We start from the raw sequence: 21,600 nt of genomic DNA, 5'->3' as shown, positions 1-21,600 counted from the left end.
TAATTTCTTGGCGGTCTAAGAAACAGGATACTGTCTCTTGTTCTTCTGCAGAAGCAGAGAACAGAGCGTTGAACAGTGCATCTAAGGAGATGATATGGCTCACTAAGTTGATGAATGATCTGAAAGTTCCTCGCATTCCGACTCCCATCCTCTTCTCAGACAGCACAGCAGCTATTTATATAGCCACCAACCCTGTATTCCATGAGCGTACCAAACACATAGAAAATGATTGTCACTTCGTGCGGCAATGGCTTGATAGGAAAGTTCTCAAGAGTCTCCATGTGCGTACTGCTGATCAAGTGGTCGATATAATGACCAAACCTCTCTTTCCTCAACAGTTTTATCATCTTATGTCCAAGATGAGTCTTCACAACATCTTTGGAAGCTCATCTTGAGGGGGCCTATTGGTTTATATAGGTTTAAATAGATACCGGTTATTTCGGTTTAGTGGTTTGGTTAGATTAGTTGGTTTATTCTCAACTGTAAAGCTAACTATATATACATGTAAATTAATCATTTATCTAATAAGAAAAGATTTTGATATTATCTTCTTCTTCCTCTCCAAGTAAGCTACGTAATACCTACGGTTCTTGACATAGCACACATGATGCATTAACATTCTCATTCCAACAACTCATTCTATCTATTATTGAAAGTCTCCCATGCATTGCTATCCAAGTAATAAAGAAGAACTTTGGAGTTGCATACTTAAGCCACACTGCTTGGTGCAAATAGCAAACCTGATAGTTTTCTCTTATACTTAACCATGTTTCTCGAGTAGAGAATCTCCTGTTATACTTTCCTTTCTCATTTCTCCACAACGACACATCTTCCTCCTGTATCAATTTTGCTTTGTACTTTTCAATTTCTACTTCCACTCTGTTTAAGATTGGAACCTGATGTTGCCTCCTGTGATTCCTACTGGCTGTCATAGTTGCATTTGTCGGAATTCCTATATCAATACAGCTTCCCTTTCTCAATACATCCTTTAAACAACCCAATGGTGACCACACTTCATACCAAAAGGATGCTTTTTCCCCGTTCTTCACTTCAACTCTATAGAAACGTTTTACGATCTCACGGTATTTGAGAACCTTTCTCTACATCCATGAGCCAGATTAAGTATTATCCTTCACCATCCAGAAAGAATCCTTCCTGATAAGATAAGTTTTTACCCAGTTTACCCATAAGGAATGAGATGATAAGATTCTCCCAATCAACTTTAGAGCTCATCCAATGTGCCTCTTTCAAAGGCCTTACTCCCAATCCTCCTTCCATCTTCAATCTATAGATATCTGTCCAAGCTATATAGATTTCTTCTCATTAAAATCTGGACCAGACCAAAGAAAGGCTGAACAAATCATTTCAATCTCCTTACTGCATCCACTAGGGAATCGAAAAGCAGCCATAGAAAAGCTTGGAAGAATTTGCATTTGCTACCAGTTTAGTTCATACGAATTTGTCATGCAATATAGTACCGTTTGCTATATTGCGCATGTGTTCTTCGTTTTCCTGACTTGTGCCCGTTTCAAAAGTATGATCTTAACCTTTTTTCTTGTCTTTTTTCTAATGAAGTTTAAGACATGGTCCTATTTTGGTCTTGCCAAACATTTACAACTTTGGTCTCAACATAAATTGAATTTAACTAATGGGTTTACGTTTTCTCCAAGGCATTCGTTACCACTGGCCAAAATGATTTTAACGAGAAAATAGCCGATTAGAGCTTCAACTTAGGAATCGATCAGACGCTATGCATGGGTGGATCTACTAAGGGAGTAGGGGGGGGGGGTCAGCTGACCCCCGATAAAATTGTCAAATCATTTGTTTTGTATTAAAAACGCTTAAGAATCTCCAGCTCAAGTGGTAGTTGTGACCCCCCCAAACACAGGTTCAGTTCCTCACCAATTGACACCTTCCTCAGTATAATTTTGCTATTATGTTTCAAGGTAATGGAATAATTTGAGACAGTTTTATCAAAGTGCCCTCCCTCTATTTCAACTACATGAATCATGAAACTAATCACAAAAGATGCTATGTTTGAAAAAATAAAATATTTGAATTTTGGTATTGAATGTTGATTTAATATTAAGCAAGCAATGATTAGAGTAACGTGCAAGCTCCCATTACCTTGAAACATAAAGAGCAGCAAAATCCATGAGAAAATAATCAAAGGATAATCCTCTATCTAGTAATGACGATTTTAAGCTCTCTTTCATGGATAAGCTTTCTTCTTCTACTCTTTCTTGTTCATGCTCAAGACCAATCTGGTATCTTAAAACAGCCTTTACTCTATTAATATCTTCACATGTTAATGAGTTAAATAATCTGATTAATATCTCTCTGTATGTTACAGGTTTTATCAGTATAGATTGTGGTATACCGGATGATTCGAGCTACAATGACGAGACAACAGACATAAAGTATGTTTCCGATTCAACGTTTGTTGAGTCAGGAACAAGCAAGAGCATAGCTCCTGAGCTTAAGACAAATACTTCTCTTGCAAGACAGTTTCACAATCTAAGAATCTTCCCTGAGGGTAAGAGAAACTGTTACAAAGTGTGGCCTCAACAAGGTAAAGGATTTAAGTATTTGATCAGAACCCGTTTCATGTATGGAAACTACGATGGAGTTGGTGAAGCACCACCCGCTTTCGATCTCTATCTCGGTGTTAATCTATGGGATTCTATTGTTCTTGACAATTCAACATCTATAGTAACCAAAGAGATCATACACACTCCCTCTCTAGACTATTTTCATGTTTGTCTTGTTGATAAGAACAGCGGAACTCCTTTCTTGTCTGTCTTGGAAGTAAGATTCTTGAAGAACAATACTTATGAGACTCCTTATGAATCTCTCATGCTTTTCAAGAGATGGGATTTGGGCTCTATTAGTAATCTTCCTGTCAGGTAACAAAAAAGTCTTTATGTTTCTTCAATGTTCAAAAAATCGCTAACCAATGGTTAGACGCCTTATAGAGGATATAATGTTTAGGCGGATGCCTAAACCAATTTTTGAATGCCTAGACCGTTTTTTTTGAAAATTCGGTTTAAAAAAATTGTTTCGTTCAGATTCGATTTGCCGACTAAACCGATTTTTAGAACAATGTGTTTCTTCAAGTGTTACTTCCTCTACTAACTCGTTTCTTATAGATACAAAGATGATGTCTATGATCGCATATGGATGCCTAGTAGGTTTACGGACCATATGATACTAAACACGTCACTCCCTATTGATCAAAACTACAACAACCTCTTCCAACCAGCTAGTGTTGTCATGAGCACCGCTACAAGACCACTTAACGCTAGCAGTTACATACTTCTGTATTGGGAACCGGAAGACCCTAGGTTGAAGTTCTATGTATATCTGCATTTTGCTGAGGTTGAAGTGCTCACAGGAAACCAGACGAGAGAATTCACAGTTAATTACAACAATGACACAACACTTGCTGAAAAGTTTAGGCCTAGCTACTTGTATACGGATACAGTTGTCACTCCAGACCCAGTAACTGGATTAATACATGAGTTTTATTTGGTACAAACTTCTGTTGAAATGCTTCCACCGATCATTAACGCCATGGAGATATATCAAGTTAATGAGTTCCTTCAGTTATCAACTGATCAAGAGGATGGTAAGGTTTTCTGAAAGATTAAACAACCTTTTGTCTACTGCGTATATTATGTAGTTATGTACAGTTTTGATTTTGTGTTTAGTGGATGCCATGACGAAGATCAAGGATACGTACAGAGTGAAGAAAAACTGGCAAGGAGATCCATGTGTTCCTGTGGATTATTCTTGGGAAGGTCTTGATTGTATGGATAGTGATAACACTACTAACCCAAGAGTTATTTCTCTGTAAGACATGCTGCTCTGTTATGTTCTGTTTTGCTCTGTATTTCTCTGTTGTGTTCTGTTTTGCTCTGTTATGTTCTGTTTTGCATGTTCTGTTTGTTTCTGACAACCACGTCTCTTCTTTTTTTTCTTTTAATCTGCAGGAACTTATCTTTTAGTGGATTGACTGGACAGATTGATCCAGCCTTTTCCAATCTTACATCCATCAAAAAACTGTTAGTATTTACTGTGTCTGATGTAATAAACACTCGTGGACTTTGTAATAAAGAGAGTTTTATCAAATATATTACACTAACAAAACCAAATGTCATTGTAGGGATTTGGCAGGTAATAACTTAACAGGAAAAGTACCAGATTTCCTTGAAAATTTACCAAATTTAACTGAGTTGTAAGTCATTCAAGCCAGGGAACATATACAATCATCCTCTAAAGATTAATAGTTTTCAAATATATCATACCAGTTTCTGTGAGTTTTTTTTTTTTTTTTTTTTTTTTTTTTTTGCAGAAACTTGGAAGGAAACAAGCTGATAGGAATAATTCCACGAAAACTTCTTGAGAGATCAAAGGATGGATCACTTTCACTGAGGTTTGCCGCTTGATAAGTTCTTTAACTCAAACATGTAAAGTCCTAACTAATTATACCTTAAATTTCAATGTTGCAATCATAAGGTACGGTGGAAATCCCGAACTTTGTTCGTCTGATTCATGCGAAAAGACAAAGAAAAATCATGGTTACATCATTCCAGTAGTAGCATCAGTCATAGGACTGCTCCTTCTTTTGACCGCATTTGCTTTATTCTGGCATTTAAAGAAAAGATCACATAAAGGTTCAAACATTCAAAAGTTCATTGTATATAATAAAGAAAGACATAATCATTATAATCACTTCTAATACTCCCTTGTTTGTAGGTTCCAATGATGCCATGACCGGTCCATTCAACACAGCTCAACGATACTTCAAATACTCAGAAGTTGTGAGTATCACAAATAACTTCGAGAGAGTTCTCGGCAAAGGAGGTTTTGGTGAAGTATACCATGGAATCTCGGATGGAGATCAAGTTGCAGTCAAGATACTTTCTGAAGAATCAGCTCAAGGTTACAAAGAGTTTCGAGCAGAGGTTGGGTTTCTTAAAGGGATCATTCTTTAATTATTAGTTGTCATGTATCCAATCTCTGAACGTCCCCAACCAATCGCTATATTTTGTTTCTAAAGTAGAAAAACTCTATTATAAAAACATACATATGGAAGCAAAAGTTAGATATATAAAAAAAATATAGATGTGGGTCGGAGATGGTCTTAACCAGTCTAATCTCCAGATTTTTTCCTCTTGTGTTCTCACTCCTAGGTGGAAATTCTGATGAGAGTTCATCACAGAAACCTGACCTCTCTTTTCGGATACTGCAATGAGGGAAACAGAATGGTCCTTATTTATGAGTATATGGCTAATGGGAACTTAGGAGACTACTTATCAGGTCAGTACTACTTTTGCTTCACTGCCACTCCTTTTGTGTATCCTTGTTAATAAAATACGTTTTGTTTCATTTGGCTAAAGGAAAAATGTCATTTATATTGAGCTGGGAAGAGAGGTTAAAGATTTCACTAGATGCAGCGCAAGGTTTGTTTGGTAAACGTTTTGAATATATGCGAAAATTGATCAATGAAGTGTCCTTTTCTCTTTGTAAAATATTCAGGGCTAGAGTATCTTCACTATGGTTGTAAGCCTCCTATAGTTCACAGAGATGTTAAGCCAACGAACATATTACTAAATGAGAAGATCCAAGCCAAGATTTCAGACTTCGGTTTATCAAGAAGCTTCCCCGTTGAAGGAAGCGATCAGATTTCAACCGTTGTGGCTGGAACAATTGGTTACCTTGATCCCGAGTAAGTAATCTCATCCTTGAATCTATGCCGTATAGTTTTTTCTTGAAATGGCAAAACAAATATTTAGGAGACATCACTTTATGTTCTTGAAATAAAATAAAATAAAAACTACCGAGGAGATGGCCTAGTGGCTAAACTTCTTGAATCAGCTGACACGGCTAGTTGGGACTAAGAGGAGTCTTCTCTCATAAGAAGAGTTAACTTAACATGGTCTGGCCTTGTCATAGAAGATGTACGGGCTTTCGAACTCAGAACCTCCTAGTCACTCAAAAAATGAAGAAACAAATAGTTTTTTTTTTGTAAAAAAGCTTTCATATTAAAATGCATAAAAAGTACATGTACGAGTTTTCACTCACAAGTTTTGAAAATTTTGCAACAATCAAAGGGTAAACCCCTAGTGAATGATCCACATCTGAATCATAAAATGCAAGAAACTGAAGATAATGACTAGTGATTGCGGTTTTCTCATCCACGTCGACCTTGTTTATCTCTTCCACTAACTTTCAACCATTCCATATCTTGAATCTTTTGGATTGGTTTTATTGGTCTTCCTCCCCTAGTTATGTTATAACTAGAGGTCTATCCTATTACATCCAATGACGATTCCCCATATGAGATCGGAATCTCCGGCTCCATGGAGAATTGTTGGTGGCTATGTGTGAGAGTAATGTAAGAACCAACTGGTTGCTCATTTTCAGAGGCATTTGAGCCATCCAAAATGATAATGTTTGATGGAATTTCTCCCATAATCTGTGACTGAGATGGCGCAGCATTTGTGGCTGCTAACATAGGAAAAGTGTTAACAATCTTTGGGCAAGGGACAGAATGTACCTCATGCAAATGTGTGAACGAACTAGCAAGGGCAAACTCGGACGGTGTAGTGACAGTAGACTCATCATGGGACTCACGGGCTTGGTGGAAAGAGGGTGTGAGTGACTTTGGTTCCAAATGGTCCACATGTGTACTAGAGGTGTGCAACAGCGGAGCTATGTCCACGAGACCTCTTCATTGGTAACATGTGTTTCTTTTGTAGTAGGAGTTTCAAGTTGTTTAGGAGGTAGTAAACACCTTTTCTCCTTATGGTCAAGTGCTCTGCATCTGCCACAAGCACTAGGAATCCAAGAATACTCTACATCAACCAAGTGGGTATTGCCTTGCTTGTCATCAAACGCAATTAGCTTTAGGAACGGTTTATCTAACTCAACCTCAACTAATTTTTTTTACTTCCCCCAACCTCAACAAAGAGTTAGAAGACATCATCTATTTTCTTGAACTGGCAAAATGAATATTTAGAAGACATTAATACTTTATGTTCTTGAAATGGCAGGTACTACTCGACGCGCCAAATGAACGAGAAGAGTGATGTTTATAGCTTCGGAGTTGTTCTTCTTGAAGTGATAACAGGGCAGCCTGTAATTGCATCCTCAAGAAGAGAGAGGCATATAAGTGATCAGGTCAGTTCGATGTTAGGCAAAGGAAACATCAGAGGGATTGTGGATCAGCGTCTGGGAGAGAGATATGATGCTGGCTCTGCTTGGAAAATGGCAGAATTATCCCTTGCTTGTACAGAGCAGAGGTCTACGCATAGACCAACGATGAGTCAGGTAGTTATGGGGCTGAAACAGATCGTTGATGGCAGAATGAACGATCATAATAACCAAGGTGACTCGACAAAGATGGTTACAGTGAATCTGAAATCCGAAATGGGTCCTCAAGCAAGGTAGATGATTTTACTGCGTGCTGAAGAACAAATTCTTTTTTTTTCTTTCATTTATATCGCATCTCAATAAAAACGTTACGTGTATAAATTTATTTACCTTACCTATGTAATAAACCTTCAAACTGCTTCCATGCTTACCATTGGTAACGACCTGACTCCTCTTAGGTTGTGGACTTTTTGATAATACCATTTCTTTTGTTTTATGAAATGAACCACTTTTGCTTGGGAAATACTAAAGAAGATTTTATCTAAAGTTTACTATTAATGCTAGAGTGAAGTTAATTTTTGGAAGTTGGTTTTCTTTATTGATCATAAGAAATTCCTTTATAGGTTATGATACAAGATATATAACCCTAAAACAAAAGAAATGGTATGACCGAAGATTGAAAGATAACGAAGAAGTTAAAGCTCTGATATCAGAGACATGGAAAAAAGCCACGGGGCTATCAATAAAAGAAAGGATCGGCAGGGTTCGCCGAGCAATAATGGACTGGAGCAAAACTCAGGGGCTGAACAGCAAACTGGCCATTGAAGAAAAACGAACAGAGCTCAACTCTGCGCTTAGCACCTGGCAAACGATACCAATCTTATAAACCGGATAACGGCAGAGCTCACCTCGGCTTATGCGGCTGAAGAGGCATTTTGGAAGCAAAGGAGCAGGCTCCTTTGGTTGAGTTTGGGAGATCGTAATACTGGATATTTTCATGCTACAGCAAAGAAAAGATGCAGAGCGAACTCCTTTTCTGTAATTGAAAACAAAGCGGGGGAGATGGTCTTGAAAGAAGAAGATATAGCAAAGGTGATAGTTAGCTATTTTGATGGACTCTTTACATCAACGGAGGAAGATAGAGCAGATACGGTAAACCTTGCCCTCAGGCCTGTAATCTCAGAGGAAGTAAATGAAAAACTCATTGAAATCCCTTCAGCTTTAGAAATCCGAGAAGCGCTTTTTGCTATCCATGCCGACAAGGCTCCAGGCCCGGATGGATTCTCGGCAAGCTTCTACCACTCCAACTGGACTGAGATTGGAGATGAAATTGTCCAAGAAGTTAGAGAGTTCTTCATTACAGGGAGGCTTCCCTTGGGTATAAACGAAACCCATATCCGGTTAATTCAAAAAACGACGAGCCCACAGCGAGTATAAGATTACAGACCGATTGCCTTGTGCAATGTATATTACAAGATTATATCTAAGATACTCACTCGGAGATTGCAGCTGGTGCTTGATCTGGTAATCTCGCCCAACCAATCAGCATTCGTGCCGGGACGGGCTATCTCGGACAATGTCCTAATTACACATGAGGTGCTTCATACTTTAAAGACCTCCCGAGCTGAGAAACGATGTGCCATGGCGGTGAAAACTGATATGAGTAAAACCTATGACAGGCTGGAATGGGATTTTATCGAAGCAGTTTTATATGGAATGCATTCGAAAGTGGTCCATTGGATAGTGCAGTGTGTCTCTTCTGTTACGTACTCTTTCCTCATCAACGGCTCGCCTAGAGAAAGAGTTCGACCGAGTAGGAGAATCCGTCAAGGAGACCCTCTCTCACCTTACCTATTCATTTTGTGTAGTGAGGTGCTCTCGGGACTTTGTAACAGAGCACAAGAAGACGGTTCTTTAAAGGGTATCCGAGTTGCTCGTGGTAGTCCTTATATCAACCATCTCTTGTTTGCGGATGACACTATGTTCTTCCTCCAGTCCGACAAGACAAGCAGACAAAAGGAATTTTAAAACGCTACGAAGCAGCATCCGGACAACTGGTTAATGCTGAGAAATCGGCAATCACCTTCTCAAGCAAGACTCCAGCTTCCCTTAGACAGGCCGTTAAGAATGATCTACAAATTCAAAAAGAGGGTGGAACTGGGAAATATTTGGGCTTACCGGAACACTTTGGCCGACGGAAAGAGACTTATTTGCTGGTATAGTAGATAGAATAAAACAGAAGGCGAGTGGTTGGTCGAATCGTTTCCTCTCCTCAGCTGGGAACCTTGTAATGTTGAAGAGTGTTCTCTCGCCAATCCCGTCACATGCCATGACTTGCTTCAAACTGCCCAAGTCTCTAACTAAGCGGATTCAATCAGCGGTAACTCGTTTCTTGTGGGACGATAGAACTGGGAAAAAGAAGATGGCATGGATAGGTTGGGATAAGCTAGCACAACCAAAAGGAAAAGGTGGCCTAGGACTTCGAGACTTTGAAAGCTTTAATGATGCCTTCCTAGGAAAGCTTAGCTGGAGAATAATAAACAACCCACATGGAGTTCTTAGTCGTGTCCTCCTTGGCAAGTACTGCATGGAAGGAAAGTTCATGGACTGCCCCGATCGAGCGTCTGAGTCGCATGGATGGAGAAGTATATTGGTGGGGCGTGATCTGATAAAGAAAAACCCAGGGTGGCTGGTAGGAGATGGAACTCAAATCGACTTGTGGTCGGACCCATGGCTTAATGTGTCACAGCAGGAGCAACTTATGGGACCGCCTACGGAGACAACACTGAACTACAAAGTCTCTGCTCTGCTCACACAAGACTCGTCGGACTGGGATATAGAAAAAATCAGAGAGATATGCCCATTTGCAGAGAAACAGATCTTAAAGATAAAAACTAGTAGATCAGGGGCTCCTGATAAACTATGTTGGATGAGAACAAAAGATGGGGAATATTCCACTAAGTCAGGCTACCATGCGGCTTTTGAAGAGGCTAATGATGCAGAAAGGTTAGAGATGTCCGGAAACTGGAACCAAGAGGTCTGGAACCTAAGCACGGCACCTAAAATCAAAATGCTAGTGTGGAAAGTGCTGAGAGGGGCTCTACCAGTGGGACAAGGCTAGAAGAGCGACACATTACTGTGGACCCGAGATGTAAACGATGCCGAAACCCAGAATCTATCATTCATCTATTGTTTTAATGTGAGTTTGCAAAGACATTATGGCAATCTGCTCCGTTCACGAGTGAGCTTGATTTTAGCGGAATGATAGAATTGAGGGATCTCTGGAACCTTGTGAAGACAAAACCGTGCCTACCGCCAGCAGGAATTACCAGTGGGCATCTAGCTCCGTGGACTGTATGGGAAATTTGGACGGCTAGGAACAAGCTGGTATTTTCAAACCTAAGGCTAGAAGCAGGGGAGTCTCTGTCTAGAGCAATTTGAAGTGCAAGAGAGTGGCAAGATGGACAGATTAAAGTGACGCAGAAGAGAAGAAGTAAACTCCATAACCCAATTGCTGATACAGGAACCATCCTTAGAACGGATGCGGCGTGGAATGCAGGCACAGGACAGGCGGGTTTAGGATGGGTTTTGACACAAACTGAAGCAACATCTAGTTTCTCTAAGATTGCAGAAAACGTACTTTCCCCTTTGATGGCTGAAGGCTTGGCTCTCCGAGAAGCTCTACAGAAGAGTAAGGACTTGGGTATCAAGACTTTAAACGTGGAATCAGATTCCAAAAACCTCATCAACAGCATCCTCAACGACAACACAATCCCTGAGCTTTATGGGATAGTGGCTGATATTTTAATTCTATCTGGTTGTTTTGATTTTGTATCCTTTTGATGGATCTCTAGAGAAGCAAACTATGCAGCCGATCTAGTTGCAAAACAGAGCTTTGGTGTAAATGAGTCCTTTATGACCTCCACCTAACTATGAATGAATGAATGAATGAACGTGTGTTTCAAAAAAAAAAAGGTTATGATACAAGATATATAACCCTAATCTAATGTAAAGAGGAAAATTATCAAAACCATAACAAATTCCAAAACCGCATATCCATATCATTACTCTCTCTTTTGATTTGGAGCTTGTCTTCAAGCTCCAGCTACAGTATTCTTCTATAAGTTTTCACCTTTTGTGTTTAAAATTCAAACTCATTGACTTTAATCTCTTCTTTCTCTTTTTCCTCCACGAACATCTTTTATCAAACGCATGCCTTAAAACCACCGTCGGAACATCATCGGACAGAATATGATTCACCAAATTTTCCGCTTGGAAAAGATCATTGGACAGAAAAGCACACGTGGCAGTTGTCTTTAAGAAGTGACACTTGCATGTTTGGCTAGAATCAATGGATAGAGATTAAAGATTCCTTAGAAGAAACAAATGTGGGTGTCATAGCATCTTCTGTTATTTGGGGCTCTGGTTGCTTCGTTTCTACCGCTTAAATGTTGTTTTTATTGATCATAACAAAATTTCTACTGGTATACAAGATATTACAACCCTAAATTCAAAAGAAAAAAATACTTTAAGCTTAACTAGAAAGGAAAAACACCAAAAACTTAATCTAATGTAAACTAAAAGAAAATTTTTCAAAACCAGAACAAATTTTAAAACCGTATCTCATATCATTTTATTGGGTTCGAAGACTAGATACACGGTATTTTAGACCTGGTGAACGAAGAGAAAACTGAGGTATTAATTTGATAATGAGCTTTGCAAAACTAAAGCAAACATTTGCAGTAATTGAAATAATAATTTATCTCCAAGTAACATGGATACATGTTTTTCCCAGTTTAGCCCATTTCTATATTAACGCTTGTAAGAATCACTATTCCTTGATCCGCTCACGGTTCTTGGTGAAAATTCTATCTGTAAACAAGGAGCGTGGACATACGTTCTATTGGCTCACCAGTTATCAATACAGTGAAGTCTCAGGTCTCGTTTCTCTTTTGATTATGCAAACAAAAACAAATATTAGGCTTTGAATAGTGACTAAAAGAACAAGAGGAACACTGTGTTCCTTAAAAAAATTACCATTCATGAGGAATAAGTTTTTCTTTTCATTCCTCTTCGTTCATTTGTTTGTAAAGAATTACAAAAAAGATCTATTCTTTATTAATTTTCATAAGAAACCATCATTCCTCATCGTTCTTAAAATTTTATTCCTACTCATTCTTTTCCTATCCATTCCTATTCCTGTTGTTCCTACGATGGTTACCCTTTGAATACGACAAAGAGTTAAAAGACAATCAACATCATTAAGTTCTGGCCTGTAAAGTGATCATTGGCGTAGATGCTCTAGAAGACATAACATTTGGATGTTTTTGTTTATACTTACTTCTTTGTCTCTACTTATACTGCTAGTTTAAGCAAGTGTAGAGAATCGACCTTGGCTGCTTCTTGTAACAAGTAAATCGACACAACAATATGTTGGGCGAGTCCTCTCCAAACCGGAGACAAACTCTATATCACTATGAATCGAAAACGTTACAAGCTTCGCACTAGTTGCGTGTTCTATGCTTTAGAGAGTATTTATGTTTCTGTGTATTACAAGGAAGAGATGAGACCTATATTTATACAACCTGATTTGTGCTAGTTCTAATTGGAGAAGGATTTATCAATCCACCGTCATATGCATCTGATCTTGTTTCCTATTAGAACTTGGACTCCTTATTGCACAAGACTAAGCCCATCTTGTTTTATCTTTCAGGTTTAAGTCGAAGCCCATTAACCAGCCCAGTTCCGGATGGCCCAAGAGGCACCAAAGCCTCACATTCTCCACCTTGACTCTTTGGCCTCACTCATCGACTTCTCCGTCTCTCTCCTTTTTCTTCTTTGGCGACCAGAAGCTTCGACGAGCTCACCGCTTCGTCTTCTCCGACGATCGGCTGTTCCTCGACGCCGTCGTCACCGGAGATGCATGCTTCTCTCCGATCCTTGCTCCTCTTTATCTCGCTCCGGCTGTAACCTCTCTCTTCTTCGATTCCCCGTGACCAAGACAAGATCCCGACTTCACCGCCGCTCGTCTTCACCGGCGATTGCTCTCACCGCCTTCACCATTGAAAATCCAGGTTCCGTTTGCTCTTCTCATGTCTTTTTCCTTAGACATCGACCAAACCTTAACCTTTGATTTCAATTTCTTTCCAGCTCGTGCCTTGATGAATTTGTTGTAGCTTTTGTGATTTATCAAATGGCAAAGCCACTGAACTTCTCCTCACGCCCCCTTGGAAAAAACGAACCAGAACTTGTCAAAGACCAAAAGGTACTCTCTTTTGTTTTGACTTTCCTTCCTGTATATATACGTGTCTTTAAGCCCTCTTAGAAACCTGTAATGAAAGATTCTTTTGCTGAATAATTAAACATATCTCCTTGTTTAATGTTATAGCTCATGGTGTTGACGTCTCTTCACCATCGTTACTTCCGTAAGGTAATCAAATAGAATTGTTGCTTCAATTCTTTTAAGAGCTTTGAACTTATGAATTAATAACCATGTATTCACAGCTCTGTTGAAGACGTTCCTTTCTGCAACATCACGTAATCCTTCAGGTATAACTTCTGATTCTTTTCTTTATAATGATTTTCCAGCTTCTGTTTAAGCTTAACCTCTGCATAAAAATTCTTTGACTAGTATTCCTTGAAATAATTTTTGCAGATTCCTTTCATAGACGGCTCCTGTCTACACTCATCATTCTTCAAAGGTAATCTTCTACACTCAAATTCATCTTCTTCCCGAGCCTTTTTTTTTTTTTTTAATAACCCTGTCGAACCATCAGTTTACTTTTCCTGAAACTGATATTTTTCCTTTTGTGGCCTTTCCGCGAGGTGATCAACTCGACAGCATTGTCACCTGCAGCCACGCGAGACCTTCTAAGGCAGAACCTTGAGGATCTCCAAGCATGTCTCGAACTTCTGTCCAGGTACACACTTAGTTAGAAAATCTGCAGGGTTGATAGATGTGTGAATCTTGTGAACCGTAACGTTGCCAGCCTCAATTACGTCTCTCATAAAGTGTAGTCTAGTATCTATATGCTTAGTCCTTTCATGGAATCCTCCATTCTTAGCTAAGTGTATAGCACTCTGTGAATCTGAAAACACTCTCACATCATCTTGCTTGAATCCTAATTCACTAACAAATCCCTTAAGCCATAATGCTTCTTTAAAAGCTTCGGCTAAAGCCATGTATTCTGATTCTGTCGTTGATAGTGCGACAATATGTTGGAGACCTGATCTCCAGCTTATTGTGTTGCCTCCGACTTGAAACACATATCCTGTCACAGATCTTCTTCTGTCCAAATCGGTTGCGTAGTCTGCGTCACAGAATCCTTGTACTTTGAACTCTTCTCCTTTAGTAAACAATAGATCCGAATCTAGAGCTCCTTTAAGATATCTCATCACCCACTTAACAGCTTCCCAGTGTATTCTTCCTGGCTTGCTCATATAACGGCTGATTAAGCCTACTGCGAAACATAAGTCTGGTCTAGATCCCACCATTGCATACATTAAACTTCCAACGGCTGATGCGTATGGAATCACGTTCATGAACCTTGCTTCCTCATGCTCTTCCTTTTGTGTCAAACTTTTAAGCTTAAATTGTGGTCCGATAGGAGTAACCACAGCTTTGCTCTCTGCCATGTTAAAAGTTTCCAGCACCTTCTGTAGATACTTCCCTTGCGATAGTTTTAGAGTTCCTTTCTTCCTGTCTCTAATAATATCCATTCCAAGTATTCTTGAAGCTGCTCCAAGGTCCTTCATCTCAAACTCTCTCTTCAAGCTATCTTTGATTCTTTTAATTTCTTTAGAATCCTTAGATGCTATGAGCATGTCATCAACATAGATCAAGAGATAAACCATATGAGATAAATCTGAACCTTTCATGTAGACACAAGGATCATATGCACTTCTTTCGAAGCCTTGTTGCTTCATGAAACTATCAAATCTCCTATTCCACTGTCTTGGTGACTGTTTTAATCCGTAAAGGGATTTCAACAGGAGACAAACTTGATCTTCTTTTCCCTCCTCAACGAAACCTTCTGGCTGTGCCATATAAATCTCCTCGTCTAACGTTCCGTACAGGAAAGCCGTTTTCACGTCTAGTTGTTCCAAATCTAGATCATAATTTGCAACAAGTGACAACATAATTCTAATCGACACGTGTTTCACCACTGGTGCAAACACCTCTGTGTAGTCGATCCCTTCAACTTGTGAAAACCCTTTAGCTACTAATCTAGCTTTGTATCTCGGCTTCTCAATTCCAGGAATGCCTTCTTTCAGCTTGAAAACCCACTTGCTGCCAATAATCTTCTTTTTCTCTGGTTTCTCAACCAGCTTCCAAGTCTGATTTTTCTCCAATGAATCCATCTCTTCTTGCATTCCCTCGTTCCATAACTTCCAGTTCTTACTCCTTCTTGCTTCCAAATAGGATTTAGGCTCATCCTTGTTTATTTCTTCTGCTGTAGCTAGAGCATAAGCCACGCAATCTGAATCATCAAACCTAGAAGGTTTCTTTACTTCTCTCCTGATTCTATCTCTAGCAAGAATGTAGTTGTCTAGATTTTCCTGTTGAGCTCCCACAACTTCTTCTTCTCTTTCTGAGCTTGAAGATTCAGGTTCCGAGTTTTCTGATGGTGGAGAAGCTCCACCTTGAACTGTATCCTCTGTCTCAGTGTCTGTAGTTGTGTTTGAAGGTCCTTGAATCAGCACAGGATTGAACATTACCTTTTTTGTTTTCCTTTTCTTCTCGCTGACTCCCTTAATGTCTTTAAACATCTCTTCCTCATTGAAAATCACATTTCTGCTCACTGTACATCTTAGCTCTTCTGGTAACCACACTCGATAACCTTTAGTCCCCTCTGGATATCCCATGAAAACTCCTTTCATCGCTCTTGGACTGGTTTTGGCCTGAGTCACGTGAACATAAGCTGTACACCCGAACTTCCTTAGATGATTTAAGTCTGTTTTGGTTCCAGACCAAACCTCTGCCGGTAGTTTGAAGTTAATAGCTGTACTAGGAGATCGGTTGATTAAGTAGACAGCTGTAGAAGCCGCTTCCGCCCAGAACTTTTGCTCTAAGCCTGCCTCTGTCAACATACATCTTACCTTCTCCATAATAGTACGGTTCATGCGTTCTGATACTCCGTTTTGCTGTGGAGTATAGACGCATGTTCTGTGTCTTTTAATCCCTGCTTCCTTACACAATGTGTCCATCTGTGTATTGCAGAACTCTAATCCGTTATCCGTCCTTAGACACTTCACCTTCTTTCCTGTCTCAGTTTCTACGCATGTTTTCCATTCCTTGAAGTTTTGAAACACTTCATTCTTTGATCTTAGGAAATAGATCCAAACTTTCCTAGAAAAATCATCAATGAATGTAACAAAATAGAAACATCCTCCGAGACTCTCTACCACCGAAGGTGAACCCCATAAATCTGAATGGATGTACTCTAGGACTTCCTTAGACGTGTGCTTGCCTTTTGGAAAGCTTAGCTTGTGTGCTTTACCCAGAACGCAATTCTCGCAAAACTCTAACGTCTTCACATCCTTTGCGTTTAAATATCCTTCCTTGACTAGAATATTCATGCCCTTTAGACTCATATGTCCAAGCCTAGAGTGCCACCTTTTAGTCAAATCGATATCAGGCCTTGCGACTGCAGCTTCACCATCCAATACTGTCCCTTGTAAGTAGTACAGACCATCACAGTATTTTCCAGAAATAACCTTCTGATCTCCTTTGTAAAACTGTACCATGAAGTCTTTGCCTTCGTATCTGCATCCCATCTTCTCCAATAAACCGTAGGAGATAAGGTTTCTGCCCATTGTAGGCATGTAACGAACATCAGTGAGAATCACGCTCGATCCATCATTATTCATGATCCTGATCTTCCCGATCCCTTTAATCTCGCTGATAGTGTTATTTCCCATCAAAACCTTTCCTCCTTCTATGTCTTCAAGATCAAATAAGACATCTTTATTTGGGGTGATATGGAATGTACAGCCAGAATCAAGTACCCACTCGTCTTTAGTAGCTTGCTGGCTAGCCACTAATACTAATGGTTCCTCCTTCTCTTCTGCTATGTTGACTGAATTTGATGGCTTCTTTCTTTCTGGACACTGCTTTTTAAAATGTCCTTCCTTGCCACACGTCCAACATTCTTTAGAGAACTTAGGTCTTGATTTTGATCTGTTATTGCTTTTAGATCTAGCTCTCCAAGTCTTATCGTTCTTCTTCTCACCTCTGCCTCTGTTGTCGCCAGCAAACAGCCCCTCCGAGTTATTTTTAGACTTGTTAAGAAGTCCCTTCTCCCTTAATTCTACTTCCTTAGAATAGGCAGAGCTTGTAACATCTCGGACTGTTAAAGTCTCCTTCCCGCTTCCATACTTGAGAGCATCCACGAGAGACTCATACTGCTTAGGCAAGCTTGTTAGAATCTGAATAGCTTGGTCTTCTTCGCTAATCTTGATATCCAGACTAGCTAGATCAGCCACAAGTTTCAGGAACACATCTAAATTTTCCTCAATAGACTTATGTACATCCATTCTGAAACCTGCATATCTTTGCTTCATGTAGATTCGATTAGGTAACGTCTTGGTTTGATACTCGGCTTCTAGAGCCTTCCACATAGCTAATGCTGTTGTCTCGTGCATGACTTTGCGTAGTATGAGATCAGATAGACAGACACTGATCAGGTTCTTGGTACGCAATTCCTTGTCTTGCTCCTTAGGATCAAGTTTAGTATCCTTCTGTTCTTCACCTTCAACCACCGTAGAAGGATCTCTCTCCTTAAGAATAGACCCTAAACCAAAAATCTCTAACTGACATAGCATCTTGTATTTCCATAGACCAAAGTCACCCTTCCCATCGAACTTCTCCACTTCAAATTTCTTTGATGTTGCTTCCATCTCTCTATTAACCCGAAAACTATTTGTTTCTTTGTTTGCAGGTTGATGTAACACGCCCTGACCTTCAAGCTTCAATAACCACGAGCTGAGACCTTCTTACCACACCAGATAAGTATTCTGCTTGTTTGTTTTATTGAATCTTGCCTTCGAATCTCTGTACTTGGATCTAGGTTAGCCTTAGCTCTGATACCACTTGTAGAGAATCGACCTTGGCTGCTTCTTGTAACAAGTAAATCGACACAACAATATGTTGGGCAAGTCCTCTCCAAACCGGAGACAAACTCTATATCACTATGAATCGAAAACGTTACAAGCTTCGCACTAGTTGCGTGTTCTATGCTTTAGAGAGTATTTATGTTTCTGTGTATTACAAGGAAGAGATGAGACCTATATTTATACAACCTGATTTGTGCTAGTTCTAATTGGAGAAGGATTTATCAATCCACCGTCATATGCATCTGATCTTGTTTCCTATTAGAACTTGGACTCCTTATTGCACAAGACTAAGCCCATCTTGTTTTATCTTTCAGGTTTAAGTCGAAGCCCATTAACCAGCCCAGTTCCGGATGGCCCAAGAGGCACCAAAGCCTCACAGCAAGAAAGAGAAACAGTAAACTTGTTTTTTAAAAGAATCTTAAATTTAATCAAATAAAAAAAACTTTTTGCAAAGAGAAACAGTCATTTTGAATAACATACAAAGTTTATCTTTAGCAGGCTAAAGCTCTTTCTTGAGCTACAAGGCATGTTCTCTGTTATCAATTTCCCAACTGTTTGGGTTCTCTTTTGGGGGCTACCGGTTTCCAAGTTGCTTTAGCTTTTTATGGGTTGTTTGGAATATTTTGGTCACATCCGTTTCGGGTGATACACTTTTGAATTATTCAATGACAAAAAAGAAGAAGATTATCATCAGATTGAAACACTCAAGTCTTAAATCTTACAGAGTATGCATTGGAATAAGATAAACTTGATCTAACTAGATTTCTAATAGAGTGTCTAAGTTAGAGTGTACACCAGAGTTGCAACTAACTCAATCGTATTAACAGTAATTATTTTTTTTCTCTTTTAATCAATTTTTTTTTTCTTTTATCAAAGTAAACATAGATGAAGTCACAAATTAAAATTGTTGTGAGGAGGATCAACCCAAGCAATGCGGTTAGACAAATAGTTGCTCGAAGGGAAACGAGAGCTAATTATGCCATCACCAAGGGAATAGTATACACCGAGATGCCCATTATGTGATGGGTATATTCTGTTCCTCTCCTCCACGGAGAGACCAGCTCTTGTAAGGGAGGTAGGGTGGCTTGCAAATACTGTCAAGCCACCAAGCTCTCTCTTCTCTTCCCATGCATTGCGTTTAAGGTTTAGTTTAAACATCAATGGGTTCTTGTTGCGGATTGTAAGCATAACAAATATGCCTCCTTCATGTTCCGTCATCAACACTCGCCTACACAAATCTACCTGAAAAAAGGCGGGACAGGGTTCCACTGGAAGAATATTCCAGGTTGCTCTAGACGGGTCGAAAATCCCAATGTTGCTGAAAGTAGTGAGACAATATAACACACCATTTGAGAAGACACAACTCTTCCATCTACGACCGGGTAACAAGTTCTCAAACCGATGGGTGGTCCATAGGGTTTCGCCAGGTCGCCAAGTAGCAATCTCAATAGATGAGCAGATACTTCTATCGTTGAGCGAGATCACCAAACAACTACTTGATGTAGGAGCTTCTGAGAAAGTAAGCACGATGTCGGTGCAGCCTTGGGTAAGTAGATGTGCTCCCGGGTAAACGGGTTAAATAAAAACACCAAGTACGAGGGGAATTTTTTTTTTGAAACAAGCAACCAACCATCCTTAGAACAAGAGAATTCATGGTCCTTTAAATCTGAAAAATAAACCTTGTATGCTTGAGACCTTAACCGATCTAACAGAACATAGTCTCCGTCTGCTTCTCCATTCATTTGATAAAAAAGCCAAGGACGAGGCTGTAACTTCCTGACGGAAACTGCTACTTGAAACCATGTCTTGCAGACAAGAGAAGCATGTATGTTGGCTTTTAATCCAAGGCGGGACAATATGTCGCGTAGTAGCTCTGAGGGAATAATATGTATACTGCTTCTGATAATTATAAGAAGAAAAAGAAAGATTCAGAGAGCATAATTAACCACTAGAATTTTGATTGAGAAGACAATGAAGAAAAAAGAAAACTCACTGTGCTGGAAGTGCTTGAACAATGGGTTTCACTGTAAGGTCTTCCGGCAACAACGACGGGGTAGTTGCGGAACACATACTCAATATCCGAAGAGTCAACTCAAACCAGACTGTTAATTACGTGCCTGATGTGATTGGTCTTGAGCTTGAACAAGAACAACAAAGCTTATCGATAGAAACCGACTGAAGAAATTGGGAGCTAGCCATCAATTTCTCATATCCAAGTCTTTCTTGTTTGAGAGTAATCTACATCCATGTTGTCTGATATTTAAATATACTTATTGATCAGATCGATCATAAACTAATAAGCAAGACGAAGTCATTAGGTAAATGGATTATTCTGAATATATAAATTTTACGTCAACGACAAGGCATGTCATACCAGTTCACCTAACTAATAATTAAAGGTTAAAGAATCGTTGTTTCTATTAGTCTTGGCCATATATTCAATGAATGTTTCAATGACTTTGAATAAAAGAAATTGGGTTCCAAAGACGTGACGAACATAACCATTAGCATGGACTCGATTTTGGAGATACAACTGAGAAAACATGTTAACCACTCCAAAAGCACATTTAGGTGTTCTTAATTTTCCAACGGGACCATTTAGGATGGGTATCGGCTCTACATTCCAACACGAGTTGTCAAGTTCATAAACTGTATTATGTGTGCTATGTAATGTAAGTTCAATTGACTTTGACAGAAAACATTGTGTAATTTCTTATTGGGACACCAATCTTATCCATGTATTGTTGAACTTGTGCTAGAATGCACTTTTATGTTATAAAGAAAATTATGCCAAAATAGATGACTTTAATTTACGCAAAAATGTAAATTAACACAGAAATTTACCATGGTTTGTAAATTCGTCTATTAGTGATATAAAAGCACATGATACATATAAAAAAACTAGGTCAAGACCCGCGCAAGTGAACATTATATATAAAAACTATTTTACGTATTATATGTTTTTACATATTTTAAAAATTATGAAATAATAAATATATATTGAATAATTAAAAGTCAGTAACTATTACATATATAATTAAATTGGTGTGAACATATAAATCAATTTTATTAATCCAAACAATAATTTTTTTTTCTATTTGATAGGATATGTAATTAAATTTAAATGATATTAACATACATAGTATATTTTTAATATTAATGTCTATTAAATAGACGTTGATCCTCGAGATATGTTAAAATTGGCCGAAACAGAGTCAACACTGTGGGCTGTGAAGCTCAAGTGTTGAACACACAGAGGGTGGCACGACCTGTAAAGGTTACAAGTTGGTGTTTTTCAGATGTCTCTTGGAAAGAAAATGAAGTTTT

The 21,600-nt window shown here is 39.0% G+C and overlaps 2 protein-coding genes and 1 pseudogene across 3 annotated transcripts; 2 read left to right on the top strand and 1 right to left on the bottom strand.

Annotated features, from left to right (window-relative positions):
* Window positions 1-685: 685 nt before the first annotated feature.
* On the top strand, window positions 686-7,575 carry LOC106434271 (senescence-induced receptor-like serine/threonine-protein kinase). Of its 2 annotated transcripts, XM_013875111.3 has the most exons (13): window positions 690-2,267; window positions 2,354-2,906; window positions 3,150-3,628; window positions 3,711-3,852; window positions 3,993-4,064; window positions 4,166-4,237; window positions 4,355-4,435; window positions 4,519-4,676; window positions 4,759-4,967; window positions 5,196-5,322; window positions 5,403-5,465; window positions 5,542-5,731; window positions 7,059-7,575. In XM_013875111.3, exons 1-13 carry the CDS (start codon window positions 2,192-2,194, stop codon window positions 7,453-7,455), a joined length of 2,619 nt encoding a protein of 872 aa, XP_013730565.2. In that variant the 5' UTR covers window positions 690-2,191; the 3' UTR covers window positions 7,456-7,575. The 2 variants fall into 2 exon arrangements, with proteins under 2 accessions (XP_048618437.1, XP_013730565.2); XM_048762480.1 differs by having other exon boundaries at window positions 686-2,906.
* A 1,912-nt stretch (window positions 7,576-9,487) lies between these two features.
* On the top strand, window positions 9,488-10,279 carry LOC111208132 (uncharacterized mitochondrial protein AtMg00310-like). Its single transcript, XM_022706886.2, has one exon. It carries the CDS (start codon window positions 9,488-9,490, stop codon window positions 10,277-10,279), a length of 792 nt encoding a protein of 263 aa, XP_022562607.2.
* An 8,379-nt stretch (window positions 10,280-18,658) lies between these two features.
* On the bottom strand, window positions 18,659-21,157 carry LOC106434282 (annotated as a pseudogene).
* Window positions 21,158-21,600: the final 443 nt, after the last annotated feature.

The sequence above is a fragment of the Brassica napus genome, chromosome C7 (genome assembly GCF_020379485.1).
Source record: "Brassica napus cultivar Da-Ae chromosome C7, Da-Ae, whole genome shotgun sequence".
Lineage (NCBI taxonomy): Eukaryota > Viridiplantae > Streptophyta > Magnoliopsida > Brassicales > Brassicaceae > Brassica > Brassica napus.
The sequence above is the reverse complement of the archived record's forward strand: the minus strand, read 5'-3'. Positions and strand labels throughout refer to the sequence as shown.